This window comes from Ambystoma mexicanum, chromosome 6q (assembly GCF_040938575.1).
Source record: "Ambystoma mexicanum isolate Mex_15411 chromosome 6q, UKY_AmexF1_1, whole genome shotgun sequence".
In the NCBI taxonomy this organism is placed as follows: Eukaryota; Metazoa; Chordata; class Amphibia; order Caudata; family Ambystomatidae; genus Ambystoma; species Ambystoma mexicanum.
In genome coordinates, this window is record NC_090937.1 from 776,213,682 (window position 1) to 776,232,556 (window position 18,875).

The 18,875-nt window shown below is 42.7% G+C and overlaps 1 protein-coding gene and 1 non-coding gene across 2 annotated transcripts in view; one reads left to right on the forward strand and one right to left on the reverse strand.

Annotated features, from left to right (window-relative positions):
• FGB (fibrinogen beta chain) overlaps positions 1 to 18,875 on the forward strand; it is a 39,598-nt gene that overhangs the window by 12,212 nt on the left and 8,511 nt on the right. The window contains exons 4-5 of the mRNA XM_069631308.1: positions 15,781 to 15,981; positions 17,613 to 17,796. Coding sequence (XP_069487409.1) covers positions 15,781 to 15,981; positions 17,613 to 17,796 — 385 coding nt within the window. The remainder of the gene's footprint in view (positions 1 to 15,780; positions 15,982 to 17,612; positions 17,797 to 18,875) is intronic.
• LOC138517091 (U6 spliceosomal RNA) lies at positions 6,654 to 6,756 on the reverse strand. The gene has a single exon (XR_011282367.1). It is a non-coding gene; the product is annotated as a U6 spliceosomal RNA (small nuclear RNA).

Below are 18,875 nucleotides of genomic sequence, written 5' to 3' on the forward strand. Positions count from 1 at the left end.
ACGCTGTCATCCCACTTATTTAAAAGAAACATCAATTCATTAATTCATCAAATTTAATTAATCAAATTCATAGTTTTGATAAAACCAACCACTGTGAGGCCCTCTTTAATAGAGTTAATGTTGAGACAGCTTTTCCAAATATGGTCGCAATTCAGCAAACTCAAATTATGGACCTGATCCGATACAGTAGGGAAATATTTCCTCCTACTTGTATTTAAAGCTTCACATTCCAAGAACAAGTGTCGCACAGTCTCAGTTGGGCCCAGATGACAGAATCTGCAATTGTTTTGTAACTGAGAGATTCTTCCTCTTCTCAACAGGATCTCTTTAGTTAACAGAAGATTCCATTTTATTTTCAGTAGGAACCTTCTGTAATGATTATTTGGAAACTGCGAGACAATCACAGATGGGGCCCCCTGCCTTCTGTTATCAAATAACAAATTATAGAGGGATGGGTACGAATGAAATAGGTTAGTAGTGCAAACCCAGTCATGGTCATACAAGGCTTTCTTTACTCTGCCGGGGTTAGCCCAAAAAAGAATCCCTGTCCATCACCACATTTTCAAGAATAACTAGGGACCTCTCTTCCAACTTGGAAAGTGAGTCGCAATTATTTTTTATGGAGGGGAATTGTTTTCCTAATAGCTCAGAAAGGGAGTGAGGAATCGGGTCGATTAATTTTGAGAATAAGGCAAGTATTCGCCACTGCACGTGTGCCCTCATCGAGACAATCCCTGACTCAAATCTAATGGCTGCTAGTGCTAGTCCCGCCGAGCATCACATATCTACCTCTTCTCTTCCACGACTCCTGTTAGAGGTTAGTTACCCTGAAGTCCGGGTTAGGAAAGGAAAAGTATTACTAGAAATTCCATTAGCATTCGAAATACTTACTTTGTCTCCGTGTGCCTGATTGATTTAAGTGCCTTACAGCTTTACCTAGACAAATTTACTTTTTGTTACTTTGCTCATTTAAATTGTGTTTTCTCACATTGCGCATTGAAACTGCTTTTACTGTGTTTTTGATACGTTGAGCAACGAGCAAGTACTCGTATTCTGATTGTTGTGTGCGAGTTGTGTGCAAGTCACCTAACGGGAACTACAGTTCCCAGAAGCATTTTCTGCATACTTCTAGTAACCTCAGGCACTTCAGCGCCGGCGCTTCTGTGGCAAGCCAGTCTGCGCCGGTCCTCGCCGAGCCCGTCGCCCTCGGCCAGAAACCCTACATCTCCTCGACATCACGCCCTAATCTCTGGTAAGAATGGGCTTTTCTAAAGTAAATGCTCTCTTCGCAAAGCTACAAGAGCTACAAAAAACGGAAGCTATACATGCGCACATATTAGAGATCCTTGATAAACCTGAAATTAAATTGCAATGCACTAAGAAGGACCTTTCCAAAGACACCTGCTCAACGCCCATTAGCGCACAGACCTCTCCTACCAAAGCACACACTACACACTCCGCCACAAAAAAAATCAAGGCGCAAAACACACACGAACTAAATGAGGCAACTCTATCCACCTCCATTTTGAACGACCTAAAAGTATATCTACTGAACACACGATCTCTTAATAATCATGCTCAATGCATCCACGACTTGATACTGGCAGATAATATAGACATCTTGTGCATTACTGAGACATGGCTACAGGACCCAATAGGTCCCACATGTTCTATAGCAGTCCCTACAGGTTACAAAATCCACTACACCAACAGAGATAGTGGGAAAGGGGGTGGGGTTGCTATAATATCACGAGACTCCATACCTGTGTTCCCCACAACTACAACATGCTCAGGTTGTGAAACATTACACCTTAAATATTGTCCCACAAATAACAACTGTATTAACTTCCTACTTGTCTATAGACCACCATCACTTGACTCTGAGTTCAATGACGAACTCATACACCACGCTAACTCACTAATAGGACAGAACAAATGTACAATTATCCTTGGTGATTTGAACCGATGGCGCAGTGACACCAAAGATAAAGAAGCAATTCATCTTGAAAAAAATCTTTAAAAAATCCAGTTCAATGTATCTAACCACGTCCCTACCATGGCCAATGGGCACCAATTAGACTGGGTTATTTCCAACAACATCGAAACAAACAATGTTATCACTACTCCATGTATATGGTCTGACCACTACAAAGTAGTTTTCAATCTACTGATCCCTCAGTTAGCAAAAAAACCTGCAAACGACGCTAAGAAAGTTCACTCAAGAAACTTTAAAAATATTGAAAGCACTGATTTACAATCCTGCGTTAACAGAATCCTGGCCGATACTAAGGAAACAGACTCCTGTGACACTATCATTAGCAAATATGACCATCATATGCTAAGTTTGATAAACCAAAAAGCACCCAATCGCGAAAAGACAGTCAGGCCCAACTCTAACCACCAAAAATGCTATACACCAGAACTGACCAATTCAAAAAAGGAAAAAAACCTTAGAGAAGCACAGTGGCAAAAAAACCCTACTGACGACAATAAGATCAGTTGGAAGTCACTAGAAAAATCATATAAGAACTGTATTATTGAAGCCAAAAGGAACTATTTCAACAGTCAAATCGAAACATCAGCGAATTCAGCAAGTAAACTCTTCGATATACTGAAATCTATTGACAAACCCCAGGCCCTGATTCCAAATTTTAATTCCTCACAATCAGAATGTGATAACACTCAGACAGCTTTTGCTAATAAAATTACTAAAGCAAGAGAACGAATTGCATCTGCCCTTCAGACTATGCCACAACCTAACCCCTTAGTCGAATCATCGACGGACACGGGGATTGAGAAATTCCAATTTCAACAAATCTCTATTGACACCATGAAGAAAACACTGGTATCTATGAAACCGTCATCCTGTGTGGAAAATAAGCTTCCACCCAAAATTATTCTTGAACACCCTGACATATTCGCCCCTTTATTTACAAAAATTGTAAATTCATCCTTCCGAGACAAAACAGTGCCAGTCAATATTAAAAAAGTCACCATTACTCCACTGGTAAAGAAACCCAACTTAGACCTGCGCAACCCCAACAATTTGAGGCCCATTACCAACTGCAACTTCACCCTTAAGGTCATGGACAAAATCGCTACAGCTCAACTACAGGAATATGTAGATAAAAATGAGCTACTACATCCACAACAATCCGGATTTAGAGCAGTGCATAGCACAGAGACAGCAATGTTAGCTCTACAAACAAAAATGCTGGAAATTATGGATAAGGGCAAAACAGGATTACTAGTACTTTTAGACCTAAGTGCGGCGTTTGATCTGTTAGACCACCAGCTCTTACAACAAGCACTAGCCAAAACTGCAAACTGCTCTAAAGAAGCAATAAGCTGGCTCACCTCCTTCCTGGAGAATAGAATTTAACGCGTCCATTGGGGAGACAAATTCTCCATCGAACATAACATCTTGTGTGGAGTTCCCCAGGGAGCCAGCTTGTCACCTTTGCTCTTTAATATATACATACACCTCCTGTGTGAATTACTAGAACAACTTCAAGTATTTTTCACTAACTACACTGACGATACTCGGCTAGTCATGGAATTGAGCGGTGACTATGTTAAAGACAGTATTAAATTGAACACCCTCTACAAGAATATCGAAGAGTGGATGAACAATAACTGGATGTGCCTCAATAGCAACAAGACCGAGTTAATGGTATTTGGATCTACTCAGGCTTGCGCTAAACTGACATCCGACTACAAGGCATTTCAAATCAAGGAATCTTGCATTGAAGTAGTTGGTAAAGTGAAAACACTTGGCATGACGCTGGAAGCTACACTCAATGCAGAGGCTCAAGCCATGTATGTCAGCAAAAACTGCAACTACTACATTCGTCTCCTCAAAGCAATGAGACCCCTTCTCAATGAAAAATTGCGCCACTATTGCCAGAACCACCATTCTATCACGTTTGGACTATGGCAACGCTCTCCTTGCTGGTGCCAGCAAGCAAAGCTTACACAAGTACCAACTGATTCAAAATCAGGCGATAAGAGTCATCAAACTAAAATCAAGGAGAGATCACATCAGCGTAGCCAGACGCGACCTACATTGGTTGAAAATGGAAGACCGCGAACAATTCAAGTCCTTGTGCCTAACCGAAAATGCCTTTATGGAAAAGCACCTGCCTACCTTAAGACCAAACTTACACCCTACAACCCTACCAGAACATTAAGATCTGAAGCCAAGGGACTGATAACAACTTTAAAATTAAAAAAAGAACTAGGTCTAGGAAGAGCTTTCCCCACTCGTGCGGCAGCATTCTGGAACAAACTTCCGACTAGCCTTAGACTGGAATCAAATCTATTTTCCTTCCGTAAAAAACTTAAAACCTTGCTTTTTAAGTAATTCGAGATAATGCTTTACGACCTCTGATGGACAACCCCTATATGTAATGAATCGTCCTGTATATTGTTTGTCTTCACTATTTGTCTATGTCTTCATGTAAGTGCCCCGATGCTTGCGAGCATTTCGGCGCTCTACAAATAAATAAATAAATAAATAAATAGTGGCATCGCATTAGGCACTTTCAATATTTTACACCTGATTTTTGCTTCAATGAGGTCTAGAACCTTAAAGATAGTGTTGTCTACCAAATGCAAGCCATAGATTAGTTTTGGGACTATCTTACCTTTGTAAAACATAAGAGCTGATTTGATAGAAAAACGCTCATACTTCCTATCAATTTTCAGTACCCGGTTATTCAGGAACATCTCTTTGTTTAAAAGACTCTCTCTAATGATCACGCACCCTGACCGAGCACTGATCTGGATACTTATATAAACCAGAGTCCACCGTTCCAATCGCCCGATTCTCCAAGAACTAGACCCTACCTTTCGTTTTTTTCCCTGAGAATCTTGGTCTTACTAGGATTCACCACAAGGCCATTATCTTTGGCAAACAAGGAAAACTTAGATAATAGATGTTGTAGACCAGTCCAGGAGTTATCAAATAACAAAAAGGAATCCTACATAAGCCAACCATTAAACGCTCAACAAGCCTATACTAGGTGTGATCACACCAACCCAGCCAGGTGATTTACCACATCAGAGACTTAAAGATTGAACATGCATCGTGCCAAATTACATCCTTGTCTCAAGCCCGTAAAGGTTTTAATACATTCTGACAAGTCACCACCCTTGTTCAATCTTACAAAAATACCAGAATCCTCATAGAGACCCACCATAGACGTTGACTTGGGTAAACCCAAGACAGATTTCCACACGTAGCCCTCCAGTTTTTGCCATAACGGTTGGGGCACGTTGAGGTAGGCCTCCATACCATAAATGATCGCCGGCACCACCTTTGCGTTATAGAATTTTATTGCTGGCATGATGGAGAATTTGCCAAATTTTTTGTCGATCAATTTTATTTGAACCGTAAGCCTTTTCACTTTGTCCCATAGGAGGTCTTGCATTGTTTTTTCAACTGCTGATTCGTCTATGGATACCCCTAGGTAATTAAACTTTTCCACTACTTCTAGTTTGTGCTCATCAAGTCTCCATGTTGGTAGATTTCTTCGCTTCGTCGTCTTTTTTCCCATAACCAGCACTTTAGTTTTTGTTATATTGATTTCGAGATTATTAGATTTCATGTATCTAGCCAGATTTTCCAATTTTCTCTGTAGGCCGATGGGCGTCTGGTCGATGATAATGACATCATCTGCATATAACAACCTCGAAATACTTCTTTTGCCAATTTTGGGAGGGAAGCTTCTTATCGTTTTTTCCTCTTGTTGGTAATCTCCCAAGAAGGTTATAAACAAGGCCGGGGCTAACGGACAGCCTTGTTTAACGCCGCGCTGGACCATTATCTCGTCGCTCAGGGCGCCTTGTTTGCTTAGTTTCACTCTGATCTTTGTATCTTTGTGCAGTGCTATTATGGGTCCCGTAATAGATTTTGGGCATTTCCATTTCTCTAGTTTAGACCATAGCTTTTCCCGGTCGATTTTATCGAAGCCTTTCGATAGATCTACGAAGGCCAAATAGACGCAGGGAGCCCCTTCTCTCACTTTTGCTTTCAAAATTTGAAGTATTAGAATGTTAATGCTTGTACTTCCATTTTTTTGAAAACCAGTCTGGAAGATGTCAAAGCACGGCGCCTGCCTTGCCCAGGTTCTAAAGTGGGTTAGTAGCTGTGATGCGTATATAACCACGTTTCTGGGACCATTTTTGTTTGAGCACAGTGTGTGAAAATTTTGCTTATAATCGCTGTCCAGGCTTTAGGTGCTTGCTTCAGCTCGACGTTAGTCAGCCCATCTGGTCCTGGGGCCCTTGATGTTTTCAAGTTGATTATGATTTTTTCGATTTCTTCGGGATCTGCTACGTCTACCCATGGTATTATGTGATTAATTTTTTGGGGTGGTTCTCGCGTCTCTGGTAGTTGTAATTGAGTCGTTAGATATGTTTTCCATCTTTTTTCCTCGACCGCGTTCGTTGAATCTGTTTCTTTTGCAGGGTTAGATGTTTTGATTATTGACCAAAAGTCACTTGATTTCTTTGATTTCTTTGAACTGAGACATCTTAGCATATTTTCTGCATCTTGCTGGTAGAGTTGTAACCTATGATGTTTTACCCACTGTTTATAGTTCTTCATCTCCCTCTTCCATTTTTCCCAATCTTCTTTGGAGTCTGTTTTTAAAAATATGGAACGCTTCACGAATTTGCGTGTCATCCTTGCGCAGGGGCCAGGCTAATCTTCTCTGTATCATTCCAATTTTAGTATATGTGCTGCCGAAGCGAGTTTTTTTCCCTGAGAATCTTGGTCTTACTAGGATTCACCACAAGGCCATTATCTTTGAACATGCATCGTGCCAAATTACATCCTTGTGTCAAGCCCGTAAAGGTTTTAATACATTCTGACAAGTCACCACCCTTGTTCAATCTTACAAAAATACCAGAATCCTCATAGAGACCCATCAAGAGTCTCAACAGACCAAACCAACCGATTGCCCCCATTTAGCAAGTTTACTCTACAATCTGCTCCTAGATATCTTGTCAAAGGCCATGGAGAGGACAATGGATGCCAAATAGGTGCACCCATTCACCTTATTCAATGCCGAAACCTGCAGGGCCTTCACCATCAAACCATTTAGGTTTGTGGAGTGTCCTTTGCGGAAACCCGTCTGAAAGGGGCTCAGTCATCCAGTTACCTGCACCCATTCTTCTACGTGAGCTAAAAGTACAGATGAAAACATTCTACAATCTCCATCGATTAATGAAATGGGTCGGTAATTTTTTGGATGGGACCTTGAGCCTCTCTCTTAAGAATAGTAACAACATTAGCCATACACCATGACACAGTAAGAATACCTAAGTCCATTATACTTCCCAACAATATATAGAGAACACTAGACCAGTTTACTAGGTCTAGTTTCAAGGTGTAATTCGTAAGCCCATTAGACCCCGGGGCATGCAACTTCTTACATCTCTTTATTAGGTCCCCAATGTCCTCACACTCAACCTTCATTTCCCATATGGACTCAATATATATGGACTCAATATCAGCAAATATATATTTGCTAATGTCCGGATCAAGTTCCTTGTCAATTGGCCCAACTCCATAAATCTCACTAAAAAAATCCATCCATTGGGTTTCGAAAACTGCATTCAGTACATTGGCCTGTAGGGAAGGATCTAGATTATTAACTAATACCCAAAATGCTCTAGAGCCATGTTTAATTAAAGTGTGGAGCATACATTCCACATCCAACTTCACAATAGTTGCTTTTATGGATTTGCAGAAATGTTTATATATTTGTTTTAATTTCTTCAAATTGGGCCAAAGTTGATATTCCCCTTACTACCCACTTTGAAAGCCATAATTTCCCCATGCAGCTTCCTCTTCACTTCTGCCAAGATAGAGTTTTCCCCCTTACCTTGCAGGAGAATTTGCGATTCTGTTTTACATGATAAAGCAGTTCCCCCATGAAATCGTCGAAACACTGAGAATTAAATACCCACAACTTCCATTCTAGGGGGGTACCTCTAATGACACCATTCAGCTCTTCATTCAAAAGTGCAATATTCCGGTCAGACCACCGAATTGCATTCCCAGAACAAGTTACTTCACATTCTCCATACACGGACTTGACTGCGGTTTTATTCAAATATTAGATTCAGCAATAACAATTGCATGGTCACGCCAATTATTATGTTTGACTAAAAGACTTACATAGCAGCTACTTATCCGCAAAAATGTAATCCAAGCTTGAAAAGTGTTCCCCTCGTCTCCAAGTAGGCATATCATTATCATCCCCTACTGACATGGTGTAAAATAGGCTCAAACCCAGTGCCTCCATGGTTGACCACCACATCAAACCATTTTGAACTTTAGGCTCATTAGTTAAGCTTTCTCTAATAACATCCCATTTTCCATCCAGTTTTTCTGGAATGATACAACTTGAATTAATATTGCCACCCACAAGAATTCTTCCGTCAGGGTAAGAGTTAGTCCAAGTAATAGTACAATCAGATATAGCCTGAAGGAAATCTTGCAAATCAGCCACTCCTGATGCAAATATATATTTATGATCAACATATTCGTTAAACCATCGGGGGAAGTACATTTCGTAGCCATCACCCGAAAGGGAGATTGGGAATCAAAGATGCCCTCATTCCTGGAGTAAAGCCCACTGCTGTCAGCAGGCCCCCTGAGGCCTACCCCCATTACTGGGCCTTGCCAATTGTGTAAGCACCTGATAGCCATCCAAAACCGGAGTTTGCATGAGCCACGTCTCCTGAATCAAAATTACATTACCTAATCTCAGGATGTGCATTGCATCAATATTACTGAACACATTTTGGCTTCCTCTGGAGTTCCAGGAAACAACTCTCAAACCTAACTGGTCGCTGTTCCCATTTCTAACTTTCATGATGCTACTATTATTAGTATTATTATTATGTTATTTGTTCAGTGCAGACCTAGCTTCGAGAAGCAACGGAGCGCTTTACAGAGGTATACAACAATACAGATACAAAACAGAGCATTTTACAGAGGTATACAGCAGTACAGATGCATAACAGAGCGCTTTTCAGAGGTAACAACAGAACAGATATACACCGGGGAGGTTAGAATACAGGGGGCACAGAGGAGGGGTACATCTGTACAGAGTGGCAGGGGGGAGACGGGCGGGCAGTGCCTAGTGAGCCAGCAGGCATGGAGGGCGACACGATGGTCTAGGTGTTCAGGCGGAGAGGCTCCTTGAAGGGGTGGGTCTTGAGTTCTTTTGTGAATTGTAGGAGTGTGGAGGTGAGTCTGATGCTGATGGACTGGAGGTTTGATAGTCTTGGGGCATAGGCAGAGAAGGCTTGTTTTCTGATCCTTTCCTTTTTGCAGCAGTGGATTGTTATGCTGTCTGACGGAGATGCTGAGTTTCTCTGTACGGTAGCTAGGTGACTTGAGTGTGACTGCATAATAGATGATGCAGTAAGACATGATGGAAGGGATTTGTGCATGCAGTGGAAGCCAGTGAAGGTTGATGAGGGCCGAGGGTGATGTGGTTGTATATGCGTAACCCATTGATGAGTTGTGCGGCCGTGTGTAGGACACTTCTCAGGGGCACAAGAGAGGATGACGGGAGGCCTTCAAGGGGGGTTTTGCCCCCATGCAAGTGGGATATGACCAGTGCTTGAACGGTAGATCTGAAGCTGTCCGTAAGGAGGAAGGGCTTGTCTTTCTGCAGGAAGGAGAGCTGGTACCAAGCTGTCCACGCTTTCTTAGCTATGTTGTCTTGAAGGAGAGGTGCTTGTCGATATCGAACCCAAGGAACTTCTCAGGGTTCATGGTTTATAGCCAGGTCTGTGTGTCTTGGTGTTCTGTGTTGTTGGTGAGGAGTAGGAATTCGATCTTGGAGGGGTTGAGCTTCAAGTATGCACTGGACATCCAAGAATGGATCAGCGCGAGGCAGGTTTGGAACCTGTGGATGTCCTTGAGTCGATCTTGAGGCATATTGGTGGATGTGGATGTTGTGTGTGGTTACAAGGTCTCTCAGCGGCTCCATGTATAGATTGAAGATCACTGGGGAGAGGATGGAACCCTGCAGTACTCCACAGGTTACTGGTAGCATTGGTGATCTAGAGGAGTCCATGTGAACAAACTGCTGGCGGTTGGCGAGGTAGGACTTGAACCAGCGTAGGACAAGGTCACTGATCCCCATGCACCAATGTAGGGTGTCTGTGAGCGCCTTGTGGTCTACTGTGTCAGAATCGGATGAGAGGACAAGTAGAACCAAGAGGCAGGGGTGGTTGTTGTCAAGGATGTTGAGGGCATCGTCAAACACCTGTATGGCTGTCATCTCTATGCTGCATTTGGGTCTGAACCCCGACTGGTAGGTTTGGACGAGGTTGTTGGTGTTGATGTGTTGCTGCAGTTGCACATCTGTGGAGGGGGGCTGTGCAGGGGGTGGGTGGCGGAGCACTTACCTCATTCTCTGGCGGGGGAAGATGGCAGCCTCCAGCTGTGAGGCGGTTCGGAGCGAGAGGATTAACGTTTGGTAATTCCCCTGTTCCGACGAGCCGCCTCATTGGCTGAGAGTCTGCCCCCCCAATATGCATTAATTTAAACCATTAATTTTGTCTCATGGAGTTGTTGCTAAAGCCATAACTAGAAATGTGATCACATAGGACTTTCAGTGACCAAATAGATGTACCCCTTGAGCAAGCGGATGTATTCATTTGTGAGACCTTGCTGCTCCTTCATCGCCTCACTGTCCAGGTGATAGCACCCAATGCCCATTTTTAGAGCTGCTAAGGCCATACCTCTAAGAATGCAAGGCATAAATTAGTTTTCAAAATGGATTAGCAAAGTTTGCTAACTAAACATTTCTTGATTAACATACTGTTAATGACTCCAATGAAGCAATCCCACTAAGTCAGTGCCTGGTCTGGGATGCCCAAGGGAAGCCCTTATTTATATATTTTTATGTCCAGTTCGTGTACTCTGGATGACAACCCTTATATAACACCCCTCTCTTAGAATCCCCCTGACCCCACTGAGCCAAGAAGTAAGTTTGTTTTGCAAATTTAAAAGGTTTATTTGAGAATTAAACAATATATATATATATAGCGCACTTTTATAATAAATTAATAATTGATATCACACTTGTGAATATGAGCAGTAATCAGCAATAGGTAATCCTACAATAGCACAGTTCTGGAGACTTATGACTTGGAACAGGGGAATAAGGTATCAGAGAATGCTTTATGGTTTCAAGGAGATGCAAAGATGAATAAAAGGCAGTACAGAAATAAACTTGATATGATTTCAGCAAAAGATATTGTGATCACTTTTTCTTTGACAATTCACTCCCCCCCTATGCAATGTAAGGAGATGGAAGTAACACCCACAATTCTCAGGAATACACACAAATGCAATTCAAAGTTCCAGTTCCCCCCAGCGAGCTTAGAGGAAAACAGGTATGATTTTAAACGCAGGCAAAATCCTTTTAAATGTGGTGGCAATGAAGTGAAAAATATACTCAAATTTCTTTTAATTCCCTATAGGAGGTTCAGGGTGAGTGAGAGATACTTTAAATCAGTTCAGGCCAGCCCTATCAATGATTCAGGGATGGTTATCAAGTTGAAAACAGAATGCCGTGATGGAAGCAAAAGATAAATGTTTTCACACGTGGCTGGAATGAAGCAAAATGTCAAATCGTGGCAATTTAGTCGCGTGCGTCGAGCGCAATTACGGAGGCACTAATAAGGAGTAGCAATTCGATTTAGGGCTCGTTGGAAAGCTTATAATCTTAGCGGTAAGATGAAAGTTAAATTACGTTCCTAGGACAGACGGTTCCCGAGATACGGACGATTTTGTGAAGGTAGATTCTCGAAATGAAATTTTAAAGTTCAGAATGACAGATGACAGTTTTGCAGCTTTGAATCAAAAGAAGGGACACGATTTCTATGATGCAGTTCTCAATAGGTTAAAAAAGTTTGAATTAGATTAGTTTAAACTAAGAGATTGGTTTTGCACAGTTCTGGCTGAGTACTCACACTATATGTTGGACAGGAATGCGACTTCATCACGGATCGGGTCAGGATTGGCTGCGGTTCTCTCTGGGTACTGGCTCTCTGGTTCCGGATCTCTGGTTCTGGTCTGGTCTGCTCTCTGGTTCTGCTCACAGCGATCTGGGTCAGCTCTCAGCGATCTGGTCTGGGTCTGGTCTCTCTGGATAATTCTGTCTTCTGGGCCTGCTACCAGTTCTGGCAAAAGTTCTTAGCAAAGAATTCAAACAGCCCGCCCGGCTGTGAATAGTTTGGTTAGGTTTTGAGGCCTTCTAAGTTCTGGTCTCTGTCTAGCTGGAGTCAGTCTGGATCTCTGGATGTGAAGTCGCCTGTCAGCGTGCTCCGCAGAAAGTGAAAAATGAATCTCCTGCCTGTCCTGCACTGTCTCCTTTTATGTGTTTTGAAAGTGGGTGGGTCGGCTCATCTTCTATGCCCAACCCACTCAGGGTTCTGATAGGTTGAAGAATTTTCTGTGCTCTCACTGGAGAACAGAGTTGTGTGTCAGAGTGAGTCATGAGGTGTCATCTTAATGGCATACAGAAAGAACACTCCCCTTTGCTTTTACCTCAGGAAATCATTTTTCATAACTACACATATTTCCCAGATACACAGTTGTTTGACATTACATGTACATATTACAGATTACTTATGGTCCATGCTTGTTCAACTCTGATCTTCCTAAGAGCTTGCATTCAAAAATGACAACTTATTTTCGTTTTTGGTAGCTTTTTCAACATTGGTTTTTCATCAAATCTTTACACAGACCTGTACCCTCTTCCTGAGCATATTAATCTAAGTTATCGTGTCTCTAGCATACATACAGTGTCAGTAGTATTAATAATTAGCGGGGTTTTGCCTCAGAACATTGTACAGAGTTGAGTCTAGTCTTAAATTGTTGGTACATTTCTTAGATTAAGGATCTCCAAATTGTACATTTCTGTCATCTGGTTACAATCAGTTATCAGTGTTCTTATAAAACATATATTTGCCTTCAATTCACTTCAGTGTTTGGGTCCGCCCCCAGAAACCTGGGAGTCAAGGATCATATGTCTCTTCTTGCTGGCAGAGCTCTGTTTACAGTCCACACCCAAATTAACATACCCCATTCAATTGCAAGAGCCTATTGTATTGGGTTCAGCAGGCTGCAGGAAGTCCTCTCCCTCTCAATCACCAGGGCCACGTGATATCCTGCCTTCTTGTGTGTAGTTCTGAGGTGAAAAGGTTTCCCAGCCACTTGCAATGTTAATTGAATCAGCCTGTCTTCAGGGAACAGCAGGTGTTTAACATTTTCAATTAACCAAAAAGGATTTGAAGTTTCCAACTGTCTCAGGAGGCTGATTAGCTTCTGAAGTAGCAGTTCTCCTGTCAGAGTTTAGACCGCTAGCGCCGGCTTGTGGAAAATGCCGGTACTGCACCCATTTTTGGGATCTGTCTTGAATTAATGCATTTCAAAAAGGGGATTTTGCTTGATAGTATATAATCCTTGCTTAACATGGCATTGGTGTTTTTCCTCTGGCACCACATTTCACCCATGGCGCTTCTGACCCAGCACGCTCGCACTGGTGGGTGGCAGGTCAGGCGACCATTTTGGTGTGCGCAAAAACTGCACACTTTACCTGGATTCTGGCGCACATGTGGGCTTTTCCGCCATCTTGGATTTCCTAAACCCACAGCACCAAATGTTGTATCATAATGACTCAAACGTGGGTCAGGACACCCAACAATACCTACATATTTGATTTGCTATTTTGTACTAATATTATTAATGTGACCAGAAGTTATTTGTACCCAGACATTAAATGAGCAACAATACAGCATTTTTGTGTACTGCTGAAGTGAGACATTAGTGAGATGAGTGTCTGTAAAATTTAAAGATTAGCTGCATGAATGTGCACACATAAATTGATAGGATAAAAAGGCTCTGAAAACAACAGGTTTTCAGTGCAAGGCTCTGTGCAGCTGCTCCAGTCGGTGTTGCACAGGGTGGTGTCTGTATCTTGTATAATCCACATGCTTGATCCATAATTTACTCTGTAAGAAGTCAAATGTTTCATTAATCATAAAGTTTGCAATATTAAAGCAAAGTCATAGCCTGAGACTAAGTATGTAGTATGGTGTTGCAGCAGGCAGGGTAATTGTCAAATTCAGGTGGACATGGTGGCTCTTGCCTGTGATTTTCAATGGAGCGTTAAATACCACTTCCGGGGGAGGGCAGGGCCGCTAATAACCTCAACCTCAAGCCAGGTAGGCACAAGCACAGCGCTGTACACCCATGAAAGCGGTATCTATCACCAGTACTCAGAGCCAGCATCTGTGGTACTGATACTTGTTTTATGGCCTTTGATACTTTTGAGAGTGGAGGAGATTATTACTGTTGCACTCTCTCACCATTAGCCCATTTGAACTTGCAGTGACTCCTAAGGGCAAGAGAGGAATGCACGGCGAGATGTGCTTTTATTGAACAGGGACATTTAAATAGCAAGCTGTCCTACACAAGTGTCAGTTTAACTAGCAAATCAACAGAATTGCAAAGCAAATTGCTATGCAGCACTGCTTATTTTATGCTCTGGAATGTGTGTTGGTGTTATACTCGGCTAGCCCACATTGTCAGATTTTGTACTCCAACCCAGTTGATGGGGCTTCTCTTGGACATTGCGCAGGGGCACATAATTCCCCTGGATACATCACAGTTTGCATTACACTCTTTTGCAACACTAAAACCACTACAGTTAACACCTCTCTTGGAGCACATTGAATGGCAGCCTACTTAGGTACTTTTCAAACAGGAAAGCGAAATTAGTAGAGAATACATTGTTTGATTTTTGCCACATATTGTATTAAAGTATTATCATTTGAATGCCTTTAATTTAGTATGCACGAATAATGGATTTTTTTCAGAAGAACTGTGGGATTGCATGGGGTATTGACCCCTTTTGATTTGATGCTTTGTTTCACATTTGAATATATTTATTTTGGTATACATGTTTACACACTTTAACCATATTTAACAGCAGTGCATGGGAACCCATTATCCAGCCATTAAACAGTAAACACGAAGAGCTCCGCATTATTACTATTATTCACTGAACCAAACGCCAAGTCTTCAGCCCTTTGTGGGGATATTTTACCCCAGAGAATTGAAAATGACAGTTATACATCAACAGCTTCGCCCTATAATTTATAACAGGAGCCATATATTGGGCACATTGTGTAGGTTCTTTTCTTGCAGGAGGGGCGCCCCTCAGCACGCTGTGCAATGCATCTTCAAAATGGCCGGTTCTCACCAAACCTTGATATAGAACTCACAAGAAAGTCAGCCAGGGAACATAAGAATCCTGTAGATACATGACTGAAAAAATAAAGAAAGAAATACCTTTACCTCGCCTGCACTAGCTCCCCCTTAAAAACTATTTTTCCAAGTTTGACGGAGAACATAATTAAGATAAAAGAAGATGGCAAACGTGGGATTCCCAACATGGCACCCGCCATTAGACCATAAGGGGTGTTTGATGTTATTTGCCGACAGCATTAGGGTAACTCTCGCCCTTAGCCTTCGCAAGAAATTTTGATTTACACACGGACTACACCCCGTCCGACCCCCAACATACAAACACACGCACGCACGCACACGCACACACTTGCTTTGGCATTACACCAAACAAGAGCCAGTTGTAAAAGTATTTTTGACGCTGCGCAAAAAGAGAAATACAAAGTGCACGAACGAGGTGTCAGTGTGTAAGAGCTTTTCTTTTCTTGCAGAAGGCTTCTGTACATGATGCACGCGGCCACAGACCAGTCTCTAGCAACCGCGAGCCTCGCCCCACACTAAGGCCAGCGCCTCCTGTCATAAGTGGGGGAGGATACAGGGGCCGCCCAACAGTCGCTCCTATGAAGAACCTGAGGAAAGAAGCCATTACGTATCCCGACGAAGGAGGCTGCAAGCATGCTGACGAGGAAATGGTAGGTGCGCTACAACACGTGGCCATTTTGGAAAAGTCCCAGTCTTGCCCTCTGATGCTTTGACAGTGCCGGTGCCATAAACCTCCATGGACATAACCAGGCTTCATGTCCATTGCCTTCGCTGGCTCACTGGATGTGGACACGCCGTACTGGTACCAGTCTACCTAAAGCTTCGTTGCTTGCTCTGGTCCAAGTTCACCATGGCCTGCAAAGTCTTTCCTGTCTACATTACCAGTCTAACAGCACTGACCTTGAAGTGGGAGCCCTTTGCATCTAAGGTCCTAAAATATGAAGCAACCTTTCTGAGATTGTGCTGTGTGTGCCTGGGAATCGAGCCCTCAGACCAAGAAGCCCCTTTGCTAAAGAAGCCATGCCCTGCACCTCTGTATTTGCCTCTGTATGGCCATTTGCCTTCAGATAGGGACTTGCCTCACTTTCCAAGGTTTCCATCCTGATCTCAACTGAGACATGTGTGGGCTGTTTTAGTAAAATTGGCACTGAACGTCAATTACCACTTCTCTTGTCAGAAGAACCCATGCCGTAACAGTTCTGAGGTTTAGTGTGTTTGCAATGTAGCAAGCAAGGTTTTGCCAGCATATCTGCTAAGCTTGCTCAGTGGCTATATGGCGTACTTCCATTTTTAGTGCTCTTACCCTGGCCTTTTTCACCAGGAGTAGGAATTAAAATGCATTCGAAAACGACCCTGTAAATGTACCCACAATTTACTAATTTTGCCACCATTTGACCTTGGAGTGTACAGCAGAGGCGTAGCCAGGATTGTCTAACAATTGGGGCCTGAAGTTAATGTAGTTGGGCCCACCGCAATGGCATTAACATCTGTAAATGCCCACACAGCGCTGCAGTGTGGGCATTTGCAGAGTTTGGATGGGCCTTGCCTGCTCAGGCCCTACGCTGTCTAGGCCTCTGGCATACAGCAGACACTAGGAACTGTGCTTACCCGATCCACGAGTAATGTTAGTTTCTCTAATACACAGTGATGCTCATTGGGTAGGATCTGGGAAAACCACTTGAGCCCATGAATGTAAGTGATCTGATTTTGTTGCCGGGACAGGGATTCGAACTCGGGTCATGTGGATCAAAGGCAAGTGCCTTAGAAGCTTGAATATTACTGTTCGAATGCTACTCCATCTATCGCCCCCCTCATCCCCATCTCCTTCCCTCCCCTGCCTGGTGGGATTACACTGTTAATAATGTCAATTTCAAGCACTGTAATACTAGGTTTGCCTGCAAGTCATTTTGGGAGATACTACCATTTAGGAACAGATATACCCAGAATTGCACAATTTAGTTGAGCGGATATGTCAGGACGATAAACAGGTCTACTGGTTCCGCAGCCACCCACTTGGCAAGCCACCAGGTCACTTCCCCTGTTCAGATTCTGGCCATAAATCTTTCCATAGCTTTGGCTGAGTTCTATGAAAATGAATTGCGCCTCTGTACTCCCAGCTTGTCTGTTTACAATGCTATACATACCCACTGACTGCAGGCTTTCCAAAAACACCAAATTCCACCGAGGAACACACCATCCTTCACACGTGAAATTGAAGTCCCCAGATGGACTTGTGCTGCTTTAACAGTTTAACAGCAACAATGTGTCTTCTTTTTCGCAGGGTGTATTATGTCCCACTGGTTGCCAGCTGCAAACTCAGGTCTTGAAACAAGAGAAGAATGTGCGGAACTCCATCAAGGACCTGAAGGGAAACGTGGACAAACTTTCCCATTCCTCCGACATGATCTACAACTACGTGACTGTGCTGGAGAAGACCGTCAAGCAAAGGGAGAAGCTAGTAAAAGGTAGGCACAATTAGACCTCTTGACAAACCAGAATTTGGACAGATATTAGTGAATATTTAGGATATCTTTTTTACCACTGGGAAGCATCATCATGGTACTTTACCACCAAGTAAAATTCCATTGACAATAGAAATGTACCAATTTCCTACTATAACTTTCAAACCCATTCATCCAGACCCAATCCTTTGCATTACAAAGCAGAACGAATCTTTTGCACTATAAAGCTGAACCATTCATCCAGACTAATCATTTGCAATATAAAGCTGAATCATTCATCCAGACTAATCCTTTGCAATATAAAGCTGAACCGTTCATCCAGACAAATTCTTTGCAATATAAAGCTGCACCATTCATCCAGACTAATCCTTTGCAATATAAAGCAAAACCATTCATCCAGACTAATCCTTTCCATTATAAAGCTGAACCATTCATCCATATTAATCTTTTGCATTATAAAGGCGAACCATTCATCCAGACTAATCCTTTCCAATATAAAGCTGAACCATTCATCCAGAGTAATCCTTTTCGAGATAAAGCTGTACCATGGTGGTACAAAAGTGGACCCTTGTTACAATTAGGTTCTCGGCTAAACAACTCACTCCTTTTGCCCAGGGTCAATTAGGAAGGGGCTTGGGTATTGGCAGTGTGTTAAATAATCAAAGAAACAATACAACGCACCAATGCTTGGCTAGCTTTCCTCAGAATGTTAACCAGCAAGCCTACCCTCACAGGCCCTTTCTCGTACTATCTGCAAGTAGGGAGTACCCTGCTTTCTCAGGCCTTGACTTGTACTGTTCTGTTCAGCAGGCATTAAAGCAAATTTTCTGGCCCACTGATATACTCCAGAGACCAGGACACAGGATCTGCAGGCCCTTATCTGTACTGTTCTCTTGAACCCAGGAAAGCTAGCTTTCTTGTGCCTATGTCTGAGCAGTTCCTTTCAACAACTGTAGACTGAGCTTTAGCGCTTTTCCTCTAAGCAATGGCACAACCTGGATTCCTTGAGCTGTTCCCTTACTGTTCACTCTGTCCCGCCATAGTTGTACTCAACAAGGGTGGATTCTGCTTTCAAAGGCCTG